Genomic DNA, 15965 nt, shown 5'->3' with positions numbered 1-15965 from the left:
GATTAATAACGGTTGAACACGCCTGGATCTATGATTATAAGGCTAGAAAAGTGGAGATGGGAATAGAAAACCAGGGGTGGTGAATGGAATAGACTAGTTTACATGAGAAAGATGTCTTGAAGAGCCGAGGTAGCGCAGTGGTTAGAGTGCAGTACTGCAGACCAATTCAACTGACTGCTAGCTGCAGTTCAACAGTTCAAATCTCACTGGCTCAAATTTGACTCAGCCTTGCATCCTTCCAAGGTGGGTAAAATGAGGACCCAGATTGTTGGGGGCCATAGGATGACTCTGTAAACTGCTTAGGGAGGGCTGTAAAAGCACTATGAAGCGGTATATAAGTCTTAAGTGCTACTGCTATTGTGGGATTGCACCCTGATTCAATCCGTTCAGCTGAGTGTGGTATTTGTTTGTTTCTTTCTTATTATGTTTCCCATTTCCCTTATAAGGCAAGTGTGGGCAGCTTGCAAATAATAACAAAATACAAATAGAAAATGAGGTTTCTTTGGTGTTCTCTGAGTTCGGTTGTTTTCTTGCAGACATTTCATTACCCAACTAGATGATTCCATCAGACTAGTTTGGATGATGAAACGTCTGCAAGAAAACAACGAAGCTCAGAGAGCACCAAGGACTCCTCATTTCAATCCTGACGTACAACTATTCTCTTTTATTGGTACAAATAGAAAACCTAATTAAAATATCAAAACTGCGCAAATTAAAATGTGAAAACTATACACACTTAACAGATGCCCCTTCCAGAAATGCACCAAGTCCATCTGAGAACAATAAGAAGAACTTTCAGTATCAGCATTCTTATGATCTCCTTTTCTGTTAACGTTTAGCTTGACAAAGCTCTTCAGAGAGTTTGTGTAGCCAATTCTCACCATAGAACCCATTACAGGATGAGCTTATAAGATGTCTGTAGTTTTCTTGCAGGGTCTCAGGTGCCAGCAAAACCCATTCTGTTTACCTTTAGGAAGCTGGTTAAATCAGATATCTTCAGACATGAGCCTCGGAGCGCATGTTATGCTACGCATGACTTTGGATGGAACTCAGTCCTTTAAAATTCTTTCAAACAAACTTTAAAAATTCTCTTGGAATTCCCGAATCCTACATCGGAACATCTAATTCTAAGTTAAACTTGGACCCTGTATTTCCTTCCTTCCTTGTAAATATTTGGGCACGCAGACCCCCAAATATTATTTATTTATTTACACAATTCAGTCTCCTGACGTGCAATGAAAAAGGAAAGCGGGGGGGGGGGGTGGAAATAAGAAAAGAGATCACGAACAGCCTGAAGACAAATATATAAACAATAAACAAACACACAAACACATGTTCACATGTCCAATAGGGACTCAATCATCATCCTGCTCCCCAAACCTGGGAGAATAGCCAGGTCTTTAATAGCTTCCTGAATGTCATCGGGATTTCATATATATCACAGTCCATCAGAGGTCCTAGAGTGAAGGGGGGGCGGAGTTGAATAAGTAGTAATTATATCAACTGTAGAGCATGCCCAATAGATTGCAGATTGATGGAATGTGAGCCAGATAATCAGCAATTTCACTTAATAATTGCTTGGTCAGTTGTTGTGTTGGGAAGAGTTGCTGTGTTCTATCCTGGCATTTTGGAGAAGGCCCATGAAGCCTCAACACCTGGACTAGATGAAGAGGTCTATTTTCCTCTAAACACACACACACACACACACACACACACACCATTTTCATGCATGCTTTTTCCCCCCCCTTCGGTGAAGGAATTGCGTGCAAAAAAAACCCCCTTTCCCTTTTGCTGGATGAGTTTATATTTAGCATTCCAAAAGCATACAAATAAGGGCCACCGATGAACCAAATTACCGCACCCTCAGTTCGGTTAAACTAACATCATAAGTCATCCACCAGCATGTTTGGCTTGATGCAGTCAGAAACAGAAAACTCACACAAAAAAAACGGGGGTCGTTTCTGCCCTCCTGTTGCGATCTCTGATTCCGGAGTGGGAGGGGAGGAGACGAAGGAGGAGTGGAAAAGCCGACTCCAGCTCGGGATGTGTGCCCAGTCCTCTTGATCCATGCGCTGGCTGCATAGCTGAAGATAGATAACGCTTGGGTTGAACCTGGGCAGGGAGGCAGGAATGTTAGATCTTCGTAGAAAAGTCAGTTCGCTACCCCCACCCCACCCAAGCCGGCTGCACTCGAGCTGATGAAAAAAGAACTGCCTGCACATCTTCGTAGGTAAAAAAATGGATCTCTCGTTTCATGAAGACATAAAGGTAGTTCTCAACTTATGGACGGAAGGTTGGGGACAGGATTTCCGTGGCTGAGAAAGATGGTTCTTTAAGTGAGCTGGGCTGAATTTTATGACCTTTTGTTTTTGTCATAGTTGCTGAGTGAATCATGTAGTCGTTAAGCAAATCCAGCTCCCCCCCACCCATTGACTTGGCTTGTCAGAAGCTGCTGCGAGGATCACAAATGGTGATTGCATGACTCTTAAGACAGGTCAACGGTGACAAATACGTTTCTGTTGCCTGAATTTTCATCGCACGACTGTGGGGATGCTGCAGTGGTTGTTAAGAATGAGGAACGGTTGTAAGTTGCTTTTTCCAGTGTGGCTGTAACTTCAAATAGTGGTTAAATATGTATGGTTGTAAGATGAAGATTATCTGAAGTCAACAGGCATATGCAAATATTTTCTTATGTATTGAACCATATTCTCACCAATGGTCTATGGCAGGGGTGTTAAATTTGTGTCATCACGTTGATATGTTGGGAGTTTTGGACCAATCACCAGTAGATTCTGACTTCTAATTCCACTTTAGGCATTAAAGCCACTGGAAGACTTTGGGAGAGTCTCTCTCTCTCTCTCTCTCTCTCTCTCTCTCTCTCTCTCTCTCTCTCTCTCTCTCTCTCTCTCTCTCTCTCTCTCTCTCTCTCTCTCTCTTCTCTCTCTCCCTCTCTCCCTCTCTCCCTCTCTCCCTCTCTCCCTCTCCCTCCCTCCCTCCCTCCCTCCCTCCCTCTCTCTCTCTCAGCCCAATTCCCTTAACAAGGCTGTTGTTATTGTTGTTGGAAAAAATAGGAGGAAGTAGTACTAGGTACCTTTGCAAAAATAAGTAAGGTAGGATATAAATAATAAATATAACAGGATGGAGGAAACTGATTCGATCAAAGCTAGATCATTCAAAGACTTTATCTGTAGGTATTGAAGCTTTTGAGGGACACGGTGGCTCAGTGGCTAAGATGCTGAGCTTGTCGATCAGAAAGGTCAGCAGTTCGGTGGTTCGAATCTGTTACCGCTGCATAACAGAGTGAGCTCCCATTACTTGTCTCAGTTTCTGCCAAACTAGCAGTTCGAAAGCATGTAAAAAATGCAAGTAGAAAAACCGAGTCCACCTTTGGTGGGAAGGTAACAGCGTTCCGCACGCCTTCGGCGTTTAGTCATGCCGGCCACATGACCACGGAGACGTCTTCGGACAGCGCTGGCTCTTCGGCTTTGAAATGGAGATGAGCACTACCCCCTAAAGTCGGAAACGATTAGTACATATATGCGAGGGGACTCTACCTTTTTTGAAACTTTTGGTCCCTGATATTGCAAGTGTAATGGGGGGGGGGGGGAATCTCTGTCATGGAGCAGATAATATTTGAAAAATTTGAAATGCCCATTTTGAGACAAGGAAGCGTTACATATTTTCTGCTTTCTTAAGCAGCCTTAAATCGTAGCCATGCATTCTATTCAGTCACTCATGCAACAGTTCATTCCTTTGGGGCATTTTGTTGTCCCTATTCTCTCATAAAGAAATGCACGGTTCATGCTTTATTTTATTTTATTTTTTTTACTAATTGTGATACTGAAGTTAGGCAGAGGCAGCCTTTCAAAATTATCCACTGTGTGGATCATTTATCCAGTTTGTTGGCGTTGTTTGGGTGAAAAAGAACTTTTTCCAGCAATTTCTCCGAAACGAGACTTCCTCTGAGCAGTGATGGCTGCAACAAAAACATGAGAAGCCAAGAGAAAGATGAACGTAGATTGAAACACAAGACATTCATATATACATTATTTTGACCAAGTCATAACTAAGTAATTGCAGAAACACTGCGCTTCGATTTTGCCTTGTTTGAATACTTATTGACTGGAAGGGAGCATAGAATTTTCAATATAAGACCATTGTAAATCCAGACCATTTGTGACCAAACCAATGTTAAGGGATTTTTTTTTGCAGTGGTCATAAAACAAACACAGTGGTCACAAAGTGAGTCAAGGCATTCCTATGAGTGGGTGTTTTTTTTTTTTTTTTTGCTGGAAACCAACCAAAAAGGCCAGAAACCAGAAAAAAGGAGGTCATAAATTGGAGTCACGTGATCGCAGAATGTTGCAACCAGTTGTAAAAATGAACCAGTTCCCAAGTCCTGAAATGCAATCATATGATTGCCTGTAGGTATCTGTAGGTAGTTTAGTTTAGTTTAGTTTATTAACATTTATAGGCCGCCCTTTTCCCTGAGGGGACTCAGGGCGGCTCACATAAAATCAGGAAGGGGAATACAAACAATGACGTAGACACATATAAATAAAAATAATAAGCAACATTCATTCATCATTCGGGAGGGGCGGCTATCTTTGTCCCCAGGCCTGACGGGCTAGCCAGATCTTAAGGGCTGTGCGGAAGGCCTGGACGGTGGTGAGAGTACGAATCTCCACGGGGAGCTCGTTCCAAAGGGTCGGAGCTACTACTGAAAAGGCCCTCCAATCAGAACTCCAGAACTGGATCGTAAATGCCTTTTATTGGCGAGACTGTTGTAACTTTCAATGCAGGGGCGCATTGAAAGTTACCCGCAAGGGTTCTCTACCCAGTTGCTGGGTGGGCGTGGCCATGGGGGCATAGCGTAGTCGGCTTCCTGTTCCATGGCGGGGGAGGGCTGTTTGTCCTCCCCAGGCTCAAGTTTTCCTCAAGCCTCCGGGAGGCGGAAAACGGCCTCCCTCGGGCTCCGGAGGCCCTCTGGGGGCCGGAAATGGGCCCATTTCTGGAGTTCTGGTACTTTTGGTAGGCCTGTTTTTCGCCCTTTCGGAGCCTCCCCGCAGGCCCTGCACTTGCCTCCCATCCAAAATGGGCCGCATGGAGACTCCTGGCAGGGGCAGGAGAGATCGGGTCATCCAGTTCTTGCAACTACCAGTTTCGTGAACCAGATTAAAATTAACACCCAGTTCGCCCGAACCGGCTGAATCTCACCTGAATCCCTGTTTGAATGGTTGCTAAGCAACTAGTCGTTAAGAGAAAACTAGCAGTACTTTCTAAAGCATTTTTCTCATCCGCTTTAACATAAATCAGTAAAAAAGAAAATGTGGGTGAGATCTTCTCAGGTTGTCAGTAATTGATGTACTTAATCTATGCAGCACTTCGCATTTCGGATTTTGGAACACATGAAGATGTTCAGGGAAACATACGTCAGCCACTCGTTAAACTAAATGCATGTTTTTCTGTACATGGACACACTACACTGATAACGCTTGATCTTCTCTAATCTTGGAAGCTAATAGCAATAGCAATAGCAGTTAGACTTATATACTGCTTGATAGGGCTTTTAGCCCTCTCAAAGCGGTTTACAGAGTCAGCATATTGCCCCCAACAATCCAGGTCCTCATTTTACCCACCTCGGAAGGATGGAAGGCTGAGTCAACCCTGAGCCGGTGAGATTTGAACAGCCGAACTGCAGAACTGCAGTCAGCTGAAGTAGCCTGCAGTGCTGCATTTAACCACTGCGCCACCTCGGCTCTGTAAGGAGGGTCAATTCTGGGTAGTATACAGGAGACCATCTGGGGATACTAGGCGCTATAGGCTGGAGAGGCAGTTTGGTATACGGATCTGGACTGACAACCGTAATTGGCACCACCATTATGGTTTTAAGTCATGAATGGTAGAATTGATTTCCTGGTTTGGTCAACCTACTGGAGCTGACAGAAGGAGGTGGAATCTTTACTTTACTTTACTTTAATAAGATTTGTATGCCGCCCACTCCCATTGGGACTCTGGGCGGCTCACAACAAAGTAAAAACATTTAAAATATAAAAAATACATTCTGCATTTTGCCTTGAGTTTGTACATTGTCAAGTCAGGATATAAATCTGATACAGCAGAAATTTTAAAAAATGAACAACATCCACAGGGGACTTTTCTGTTTCCATAAGCTTTGATAAAGGGTGGCTCAGTGGCTAGGACGCTGAGTTTATCAATCGGAGAGGTCGGCAGTTTGAATCCCTAGCACCGTGTAACAGAGTGAGCCCCCTTTACTTGTCCCAGCTTCTGCCAACCTAGCAGTTCGAAAGCATGTAAAAATGCAAGTAGAAAAATAGGAACCACCTTTGATGGGAAGGTAACAGCGTTCCGTGCGCCTTCGGCGTTTAGTCATGCCGGCAAGTGAATCACCACCATTGTTACATTATTAACATGTTGTTAAGTGAATGTGGCTTCTCTTGACTTTCCTTGCCAGGAAGGGCCAAAAGTTAATCACAGGACCCCCGGGACACTGCAACCGTCATAAATACGAGCTAGTTGCCAAGTATCCACATTTTTATCACGTGGCCACTGAGATGCTCCAATAGTTGTAAGTGTGAAAACTGGTCCTAAGTCACTTTTAAAAGTGCTGTTATAACTTTGAATGGTCATTAAAGGAATGATTATAAGTCGAGGACCACCTGTGCAATGAATAGAACATACTGTCTGGGGAGGGTGGAGGTGGCAGGGTGGTTTGCATAAAATTTGGCATCTTACATCCAGAGTCATTACCTGATTACATTCCAGCCTGCCAAATCGTTCTATGAATTATTTGCAAATAACTCTAGTAGCCAGGAATGTGCTTGCAGAAACAGCAGAATTCCCTCGCCGTCTTAAATTAAGACTACAGAACTCCTGCGATGCACAGAGCCTTCACGGACGGCTCCTCTAACCCTCCCAGATTAATATTTGGAGGTGAGAAACACACAAGAATTGTCAAGCAACCTTTAGCTGAGAACCAGCTCGTCGTAGCGCTGAAGAAGACTTAGGAGAAAGAAAGAAAAAGACCAAGAGTTTTGGCTTAGACCAGGGGCGTCCAAACTTGGGAACTTTTAAGACTTGTGGACTTCAACTCCCAGAATTCCCCAGCCAGCATGGGATTCTGGGAGTTAAAGTCCACAAGTCTTCAAGTTCCCAAGTTTGGACACCCCTGCCTTAGACACAAAGTCAGCTGGGTGACTGTGAGCCAGACTCTTCCCCCGAGCCAGTGGTGGGATTCAAATAATTTAACAACTGGTTCTCTGCCCTAATGACCAGCTGGGTAGGTGGGGTTCGGTGGTCATGTGACTGGGAGGGCATGGCCAACTCAATGTCACTCACGTCGATGGGCGCTTCGTCTTAGCTGTTACAATATAATAAGAGTTAACTGGAGAGGCAGTTTCTGTAAGCAGGGCAATAAAGATGAGGCTAGAAACAACACCAGAATGTTTCCTCCCTGCCTTCCTTACAGGATTAGCCCTGTAAAGTGGAAAAAAACAAAAGGTGATTTCTTCCAACAACCGGTTCTCTGAACTACTTAGAAAGTTAACAACTGGTTCTCCCGGGTAGGTGCGAACCGGCTGAATCCCACCATTGCTCCGAGCCCTGTGAAAACGGCAAACTGCCTCTGAAAACTGCAGGGACCAATCACCGGGCATGAAAAAGTGTCGCACAAACACACAGCCTCCAGTTAGAAAAAAAATGAAACAGCTCTAGGTAAGCTTAGCCTTAACACAAATATTAAGTGATGCTGGCTTGGTCCAATAAAGAATTTCCTGGAGTGGAGGAACAAGAGAAGGGAACAAACTGCAAGAGGTGATTATAAATCATGATATCACTTTGCTTTAAGTCTGGCTCGGGTATGATTGCAACATGTCTACCCATCCTCCTGGCCCTCAGTGGCTTCTCATTCCTAAATGCTTAGTTCTTAGAGCTGGAGTGGGGACCAAGGCAACTGTTAAGAGTTTTGAGGAAAGCAGGGGAACATGGATTATTTCTCTCCCCCCCCTACCTCCCCAACCTAACCCACCCTGCTTGTGGGAAGGGTGGCAGTGTTGCTGAGCTGTTTCGTAGCACTTTGTGGGCAAAGCAGTGAAATCGACAGAGTGAGTGACAAGTTGTTTACAGGTTTCCTTGAAGGGGCCTCTGGTATATTTCAGTCTGTCAAAGTTGCTTTTCTTTGGGTAGAACAATGCGTGATTGTTGTGTAGGGTAGAGATTTTTTTTCTCTCTCTCCCCTGCACAGAGTGAGAGGGAGGCTTTTTTTCCCCTTTTCCTTTTTGAAGACTAAGTGTGTGGTGGGGAATAATACATGTATGTGATACTCACATGCACAAAGTATGAATACATTACCATTCAATGCAATAAAAATATGACTTTAGGAATGTAAATGGGATACATCTCTCTCTCTCTCTCTCTCTCTCTCTTTCTCTCTCTCCTCTCCTCTCCTCTCCTCTCTTCTCTCTTTCTCCTCTCTTTCTCTGTTCCTGCTCCTCTTCCTGATTACACTCGGTGGCCACGTTCAGACAACCCACCTCTCCCAAGTCAATGAAAGATCTACTTGGTCCATTTTGTGCAACATGCAATGATGCTCTGTTTGTTCTACCGTCCTGCCAGACCCAACTTGCTGGAATAATGTAGGGTTCACTGGTGCAGTTCGGCGTTTAGATTAAGCTTTTTATGAGAATGCAGCTGATGAGTTTGTTTGTTTGTTTTCTTTTCTTTCGGGTTTCTTTTAAGGGGCCACATCATCTCACCTCAGACAGATGGCCACTGAGTAGAAAGATTAAAGTGAAGGGTGTTGTAGCTGGAATGGGAGATTTATTTATCTATTTGCTTGTTTGTTTATCAAATTTACATGGGATAAAAAGTAGTTCACCAAATCAAAAGTTGTTTTTTTTTAAATGGTGCAAGTGCACACCTGTGCCTTCATTCTCTGCCTGAGCTCACGGGAGACCTTGATTGGCAAAGATGGAAGGGGGGGGGGGAGAAAGAACTTTATATGTGATTCATATGCACCATTCTAACACTGCCTGTCTCCATCCATTCTCGGGAAAGTGAGAATGGCGTTAAAAGGTTTTGATTCTGCAGAGCAGAATTTGCTAAGATTCCTTGAAGAAATCACACACACACACACACACACACACACACACACACACACACGGAGTTTGTGCATCTGAGTGTGTTTGTGCAAACTCTTTAAACGTTCAGGGTAGAGACACACCAACATACCCACTTTTAAAACTTGATGCCTGCTCTCCTTTGAGGGAAAAAAACAACAACATAACATTTCCGATTGGTGGAGTTAAAAATAAAAACCAAAACACCGAGCCCGTGTCTGTATACCTGTATTTGGCCCCTGCAACCTTCTGAAATAGAAGAAAGGAGTTTGATCCTAACTCCAAGTATTGATTTCCTCATTGTGTCTATGTATGCAATGTGTGTGTGTGTGTGTGTGTGTTGTGCTTTCATCTCTAGGATGCATGTGACATAATTGATTTTTTTTTTATTTTTTTAGCAAGGAACATATTTGATCACCGGATTATGTCCTGCGCCTGACCAGGGCTCATTTTGGGACAGTGAGGCTGGAGAGGGGTGGAAAGCAGAGGGAGGGGCGTTGATTTATTTATTGGCCATCCGAGATTCGGGGAGGTGGTGGTGGGGGCTCCAATTGAACTTCTCCATTGGCTTGTGATCTTTGATCTTGCTGGGGAAACGTGTGGCGAGCCCAGTTGTAGGTGGATGGCAGGGCTGGGGAAGGGAAGGGAAGGGGAGGCTGAGAAAGACCCTCTCTCCGGCGAAGCTCCCCCCAACCCACCCTATCCCGGCCCGCCTCCATTCCTTCCCTCCCACCCACCCACACCCCCCACACCCCGCTAGCGGCGACTCCGGCGAGCGACGGTACCCAGAGAGACTTTGCGGGCAAACCGCAGCCATGTGGCGCTGTTGTGGGGGGAGCTAACGCGCACCGTCTTCCTCCAGCGAAAGTGCGCTGCCCCTTTAAGAGACTGGTCAAGGAGTTTTTTGAGCGGAGAGAGGGAGCGAGCGAGCGAGCGGCGGAGAGAAATAATCTACCGGTTTAGGAGCTTTGGATCCACTTGACAGGTTCAGTCGGAGGCGATCGCAGGAGGCTACCGGGTGTCAAAAGGGAGGGGAGGAAGAAAAAAAAAACAGAACAAAAATCGAGACATTCTCTTCTTTTTTTTCCCCCTCCTCCTCCTCCTCCTTTTTTTTAAAATTATTATTATTATTCCAGCATGCTCACTGACCCTGATTTACCTCCGGAGTTTGAAAGGTGAGCTACCGCATGCTTTTCTTCTTTTTTTCCTTTCCTTTCCTTTTTCTTTCTTTCTTTCTTTTTTCTTCCTCGGCTCTCCGCGGTTGCTTCCTCGCCCCGAACCGGGACAGCGGATGGAAAGCGGGCGCGCACGGGGGGAGGGGGGGTTCCCAAACTTTCGAGCGGAGGAGCGAAGGGAAACAAAACGCAGCGGCTAGGTAGCCCTCGAGTTGTGTGTGTGTGTGTGCAATTGTGTGTGTGTGCGTCCCCGCTCACCTCCTCCTCCTCCTCTTCCCTTCCCAGCATGCAACCACCGGCGCCGAGCGCTACCGATCTGCCTTCGCAGCTGGTTCTTTTGCCTTGCCTAGCGCGCTTCTTCGCGCAACCCCCCCCCCCATCCCCAAAGCGCCGCTTCCCCATCACCCTCCAACCCACCCCCGGTCTTTAAAACTCCGGCGGAAAGCGGTCGTCTTAAAAAAAAGGTCCTGAAAAGCGACTTGGGCTCAAATGCGGACGGGACGGCTGCACTCCTACCCCCTCCCCTATTGCCCCCGCAATGCAAACCGGTTCTCTAACCCCCCACCCCCCCCCCACTCCCCTTGGTCCAACCCCAGCCTGCCGGCTTTCCCTCCCCTCCCCTTCTGAATCCGCCGCCTGCTGGTGCAAAGCCTGAGGGTCTTCTCTCCCCCCCCGGGGGGGGAAATTGGGTCTGGGGGATTCGACCCCTTCCTCCCCCCCCCCTTTCCTTTCTGCCAGCCGCGGTGGCGGCGGCGGGGAAGCGCTTCCTGGGAATGAATGGGGAAAATCGAGGGAGCGGAGGCTTGAAACTTCCCGTCGGAGCTTTCCGCCGGGATGACGGCGGGGCTGGTGGCGGAGAGGAGGAGGAGGAGGAGGAAGAATAAGAGCCCAAGTTTCACATGAGCCCAGAGTTTGGGTGGGTGGGTGGCTTTTGGTGGTGGTGGAGGATTGTTGCTGATGTTGAATTTAGAGGCGTGGTGGTTTGGAGGCAACTTCACAGAAGTCCTTGTGCGGGATGAGTAGCAGCCGCCGTAATAATAGATGGCGGGGCGCAAAAGGACCAAAATTAAATTAAAATAAAATCTTCCTTCGGGAGTGATTCCTGGAGCTTCGTCCCTCTGTGTGTCAGACACCCCACCTCTCTAATTTACGGTTTATTTGGGTTCCCATCTGTTTCCTTACCCTCTTCCATCAGAGGACACACTTGCCAGAGTTTAACATTCCTGGAGACTTGTTTATTTTCCCCATAAATCTCGACTTTTTGTGCAAGGAGATCTCAAAAGAGGCATTTTTTAAAACTGGCGTATTGGCCAGTTCCTCCGGGATGAATCGGGTCCTTCATACCTACCTATACTGTCCCCTTCCTCTGCTGCCCCGTCCCCTTTCCTCTCCCCCCCCCTGCTAAATCCTGCATGTATATCTTGTTTAGCTGTGAAGGGTGAGTGAAACTTAGGACTTGAAAGTAGGGAAAGGGAGAGAGAGAGAGAGAGAGAGAGAGAGAGAGAGAGAGAAAGAAAGAAAGAAAGAAAGAAAGAAAAGAAAGAAAATCACCTCTCTCCTCTCACACCAAAGTTTCATCAAAACTACCTTCTGCATAGACATTTGGTTGCAACTGAGCCTGCAGTGCAAGCTAGGTGATAAACCAGCTGGTGAAAAATATGGGAAGTCAAGCTGTTCACTGCTGAAGTGGGTGAATTCGATAGTAAAAGGCAGGGAGGTGTGTGGGGGAGAGGGATCTTAAGAAAGGAGAGGAAGTGCAGGGACACCTATAAGAATACTCCTAGGTAAATAAAACACAATAAACCCCCGATCTGAATAGATATATGCAGATACGGCTATTACTCTTATTTCTTGAATTGGTGGGGAGGGGGGAAAAGAAAGCAGTTTTCAAGCTGACTCAGAAAACACCTTGGACCGGGAGCTTCTGAGCTCCTTCCAAGGTTTTATTTGATTCAATTAATTCCTCTCCTTTGTTGAAAATCTCTGACATTTACAGCTCCCTCCTCTCCACCTCTCCCCCCCCTTCTTAATATTGTGATGGGAACATACTTGGAAGAGCTGAAGTGTTTTTTCTTAGTATTCCCTAAATTAACCTGCGGGGATAATCATTTTCTCCCTGACAAGACCTGGAGAAGTACTTTCCCAGCTCTGTCCAATGCATAAGGAGGGGCTGGCAGAGAAGCAAACTCAGGGTGTGTGTGCTTTAAACTTTTTGTACAAGTTTAATAGGTGAGGCAGATAAGAGTGTAAAAGGCACCGAGTGTGTGTGTCCCCCCCCCACCCCAAGCACTGTTGGTGTACTTTCTGTTTTAAAGAACAAGGCTTCTTGCTAATTTGGAAGCAAAGGCTTTGAGCATAGGGGAAGAAAAAAAACTAAATTGGCTTTTTTCTCTCTTTTTATAAACCGAGATGTGCATTCAGAAGTCTTGTTTTCCTAATGCTCGGGAAGGGCCGAAGGTTAACTAGTGTTAACTACGTGTTAACTAGTTTTCACAGATATAAGTCTATCGAGCTATGTTGATAGCAATATTATTATTATTATTATTATTATTATTATTATTATTATTATTATTATTATTATTATTTTTAAAGAAGACTTGCCGTCTTAATTCTTTTTTCATTTACCATTTTCCATCTGGGGTTTAAGCTAGTAATCCAAACCAATATCTCTGTTAATCATTACCATTTGTTTACATTCTCTCTGTTTGACTGTAGTTGCATACACATGGTAAAGTGTATAGGACAGGTTGTGGATTTTATTTACTGCAGAATTTGTACAATTTGCATGGGGGGGGGACCCTGCCCCTTTCCCCTTTTCTCCAGCCTGGCTCACTCCAGCCCTTAATGGTTTTTTTTTTTATAAATTCATTTTGTTAAATTAGTGTTTTCACCTGTCAGACTATAAGCTATAGCTTGCTAATTGCCTTAAGGCCCATTTTACATACATGCATATTATGAAGCTATAAGGGGTAAAAATGTATACTTTGAGGAATTTTGGTTTCATTGTCATTTATCAAGTCATCTACTGTAGCTTTGGTAGGAAGAAATTTATTTCTTTGATTTTTCTTCGGTTTGGACAGAATTTTAAAACTCTTAGAACATAACCTTAACTTTGTGAAGAAAATCCATAGGAAGGGATCTTATACAGTTGTGTTTTTTTTTAAAAAAATATCTGAGCACTGCTTTGGTTCCCATGACTTTCTTTTAACTTTGATCACAGAGAAGCTTGGGATGAAAACTCTCGAGAGTATCCGGCAAAAAATGAGGCAGAAATCTGGAGCAATATTTACAATAACTCTGTTCAGTTTTGTGAATTCCTCTGTCCAACTGATTGATTTAAAATCAAGATAGGCTTAGCAATTTTAGACAAGCTGATGATCCTATATCATTCTACCAAAATGTTAGAAGGTGCTTCATGCAGCCCAAACTACACATACAAACTTTGAAATTGCAACACACTGAAAGCTTCTAACTGGATCAAGCATCCTATTTCTCTGATAGATATAATTGTCATATTCATGCTAAAGACTTTTTTTTTAAAGGCAGCCATTCTGAATACAGTTAAAATAAATCTAATTAAATTAGCTTGTTCTTAATTCTATGTAAAACGCGTGGCCTCGTGCTTTCTAATTTCTTTCTTTTTTGTATGCAAATAAGATAGTGCCCTATAGCAGTCTCATGTGGACGAGTCCAAGGAAAGTTTTGATTTCTGTAAGCAGTCCTTAGAGAGAATCTGTAACAGCATCCTCACCATCTAGAATTGACAAGAATGGTCATGAGTTGAAAAATGCCCGTCGTGAACTTTAAAACTCTTCATAAATTCTTGTGCATTGAAATAAGAAAAGAGAAAGGGAATACTTAATATTCCTGGGTATAGACGATGTTAAATTCATGAGCTATCCACAACCATATATTTATGCATGAATTATTGCAACTTTATGGTGAAAGGTGGACTCCTTCTCGTACGAAAGATTAGAGAACTAGAAGAAAAAAAATATTTCGGGAGAAATAAAACTAACATTTTGATTGACTTGCTGTAAAAAAAATGGCGAAAACTAATTTAAGTAACATCTGACAAGGAAGATTTTTAAAAAAATCTTAATTGTGCCATTTTGGAAACAGTGTTCCAAAGTGTATTATTTTACTCTTGGTCTCCCATTACATTCAACAGCAACAAGAAATATAGGAGTATAGGCATTGCTGAATCACTCTCTTGCAAAGAATGTTCTGAAGCAATTGTACCCAATCTAATGTTCCCTAAATTCACAAGTCTCATCATCCCAGACAGCAGGGGAATAATAGCCTAACTGATCTTATGACCATCAGCATAGAGAAAGTTGTACCGAAGGCTTTCCTTTAAAAGCCAAAGCTTCATATTTCTTCTTTCTTTCTTTCTTTCTTTCTTTCTTTCTTTCTTTCTTTCTTTCTTTCTTTCTTTCTTTCTTTCTTCTTCTTCTTCTTCTTCTTCTTCTTCTTCTCCTCCTCCTCCTCCTCCTCCTCATCATCATCATCATCGTTATTGTTATTGTTATTGTTACTATTCATACACTCAGCCAAATGTTTAGACAGATTTTTATCTACCTATCGTCCTTTCCAAATCTGGAATAGGTAGTTTTTGTTGAATGATGGTGTTAAAAGTTATCCTGGCAGGATGCAAACTGTCCCAGTTAGAGCTGGCTTTTTCACCGGAGTGATGGTAATTGTGCCAATTATCATTATTATTAATTTTAAACCGAAGCACTGAAGTATACCAAAAACTGGGAATAGCTACAAACTTCCATTATGGCCAAACAGCATTTGTGAGGAGAGATTAATGCTTTCCCCCCCCAGTCTGTTTATTTGGCACTTGCTTTGCACACGATTTTACCACTCTTGGTTTTTAGGATCTCTAGGAAACACGTTGGATGTAAAATTAGGATCGAGGTTGCCTATCCTTCTGAATGAAGGTTTCAGTAAACTTGTCCATTGAGGGGAAATAAGGAAAAGCTGAGCTGGAATTAACACCGAGGATGCACTAAGAAACAATTTCCTTAGTGGAAGGAACCGTCTCGCAGTGTTCATTGTCAAATGTCAAACCAAGTGATTACCTGGTCAAACTTCAAAGAGTTACTGGGAGAAGGAGAAAGAAAGGGGTGGGCAGCCTCTCCCTTAGTTTAAAGCCATCAGTCTTTAAAAGGTTGGCGGTGTGCAAAGTGCGATTGGTACTTTAAGAGGAGGGAGGAAGTGTGGTTCTCTTCACGGCTTCTGTTGTCTTTACACAGGAATTACAGCATCCTGGAGAAAACCTAAAACGATGTCCAGGGTTGATACCTTGTTCTAAGTGTCCTCCCTTGTTTTTTTTTCAACCTGGGTGCTTTTTGGATAGGAATCGGATAAGGTTTTATTGGTTCCCTTATGGAATTGATACGTTGCTTTCAATCATCATGCGTTTATTTAGATGTAGAGAGTACATATGGAGCAATTCACATGAGACAGAGAACAAGTACGGTAGCTGGAGGGGAAGGAGCTGAACCATATTCACGGTTACCCTAAATTTAAGCACCCCCCCCCCTCTCTCTCTCTCACACACACACACACACAGACACACACATTTATGATTGATTTGGGGGTGAGGTGTTAACATGCAGTAAGTCTTACAGACATTGACACCTTC

At 44.0% G+C, this 15965-nt stretch overlaps 1 protein-coding gene and 1 long non-coding RNA gene across 6 annotated transcripts in view; one reads left to right on the top strand and one right to left on the bottom strand.

The window, feature by feature from the left end:
- The window catches only part of SOX5 (SRY-box transcription factor 5), an 803583-nt gene that overhangs the window by 299093 nt on the left and 488525 nt on the right, over positions 1-15965 (top strand). For 2 of the 5 annotated variants that reach the window (XM_087722782.1, XM_087722778.1), the window contains exon 1: positions 10223-10312. The exons of the other annotated variants lie outside the window; for them this stretch is intronic. Coding sequence is in view for 1 of the 2 variants with exons in the window: in XM_087722778.1 (XP_087578904.1) it covers positions 10275-10312 (38 nt within the window). In the remaining variant the exon portion in view is untranslated. Of the gene's footprint in view, positions 1-10222; positions 10313-15965 lie in introns of those variants that run through there. 5 annotated transcript variants of the gene reach the window in all.
- Positions 3894-10589, bottom strand: LOC148044034 (uncharacterized). Its single transcript, XR_015697679.1, has 3 exons — positions 10297-10589; positions 10093-10148; positions 3894-3976 (listed from the first exon to the last, which is right to left on the bottom strand). It is a non-coding gene; the product is annotated as an uncharacterized LOC148044034 (long non-coding RNA).

Source organism: Thamnophis sirtalis, unplaced genomic scaffold (genome assembly GCF_051295495.1).
Source record: "Thamnophis sirtalis isolate CommonGarterSnake01/CBP01778 unplaced genomic scaffold, rThaSir2_p1.2 scaffold_9, whole genome shotgun sequence".
Lineage (NCBI taxonomy): Eukaryota > Metazoa > Chordata > Lepidosauria > Squamata > Natricidae > Thamnophis > Thamnophis sirtalis.
The sequence above is the reverse complement of the archived record's forward strand: the minus strand, read 5'-3'. Positions and strand labels throughout refer to the sequence as shown.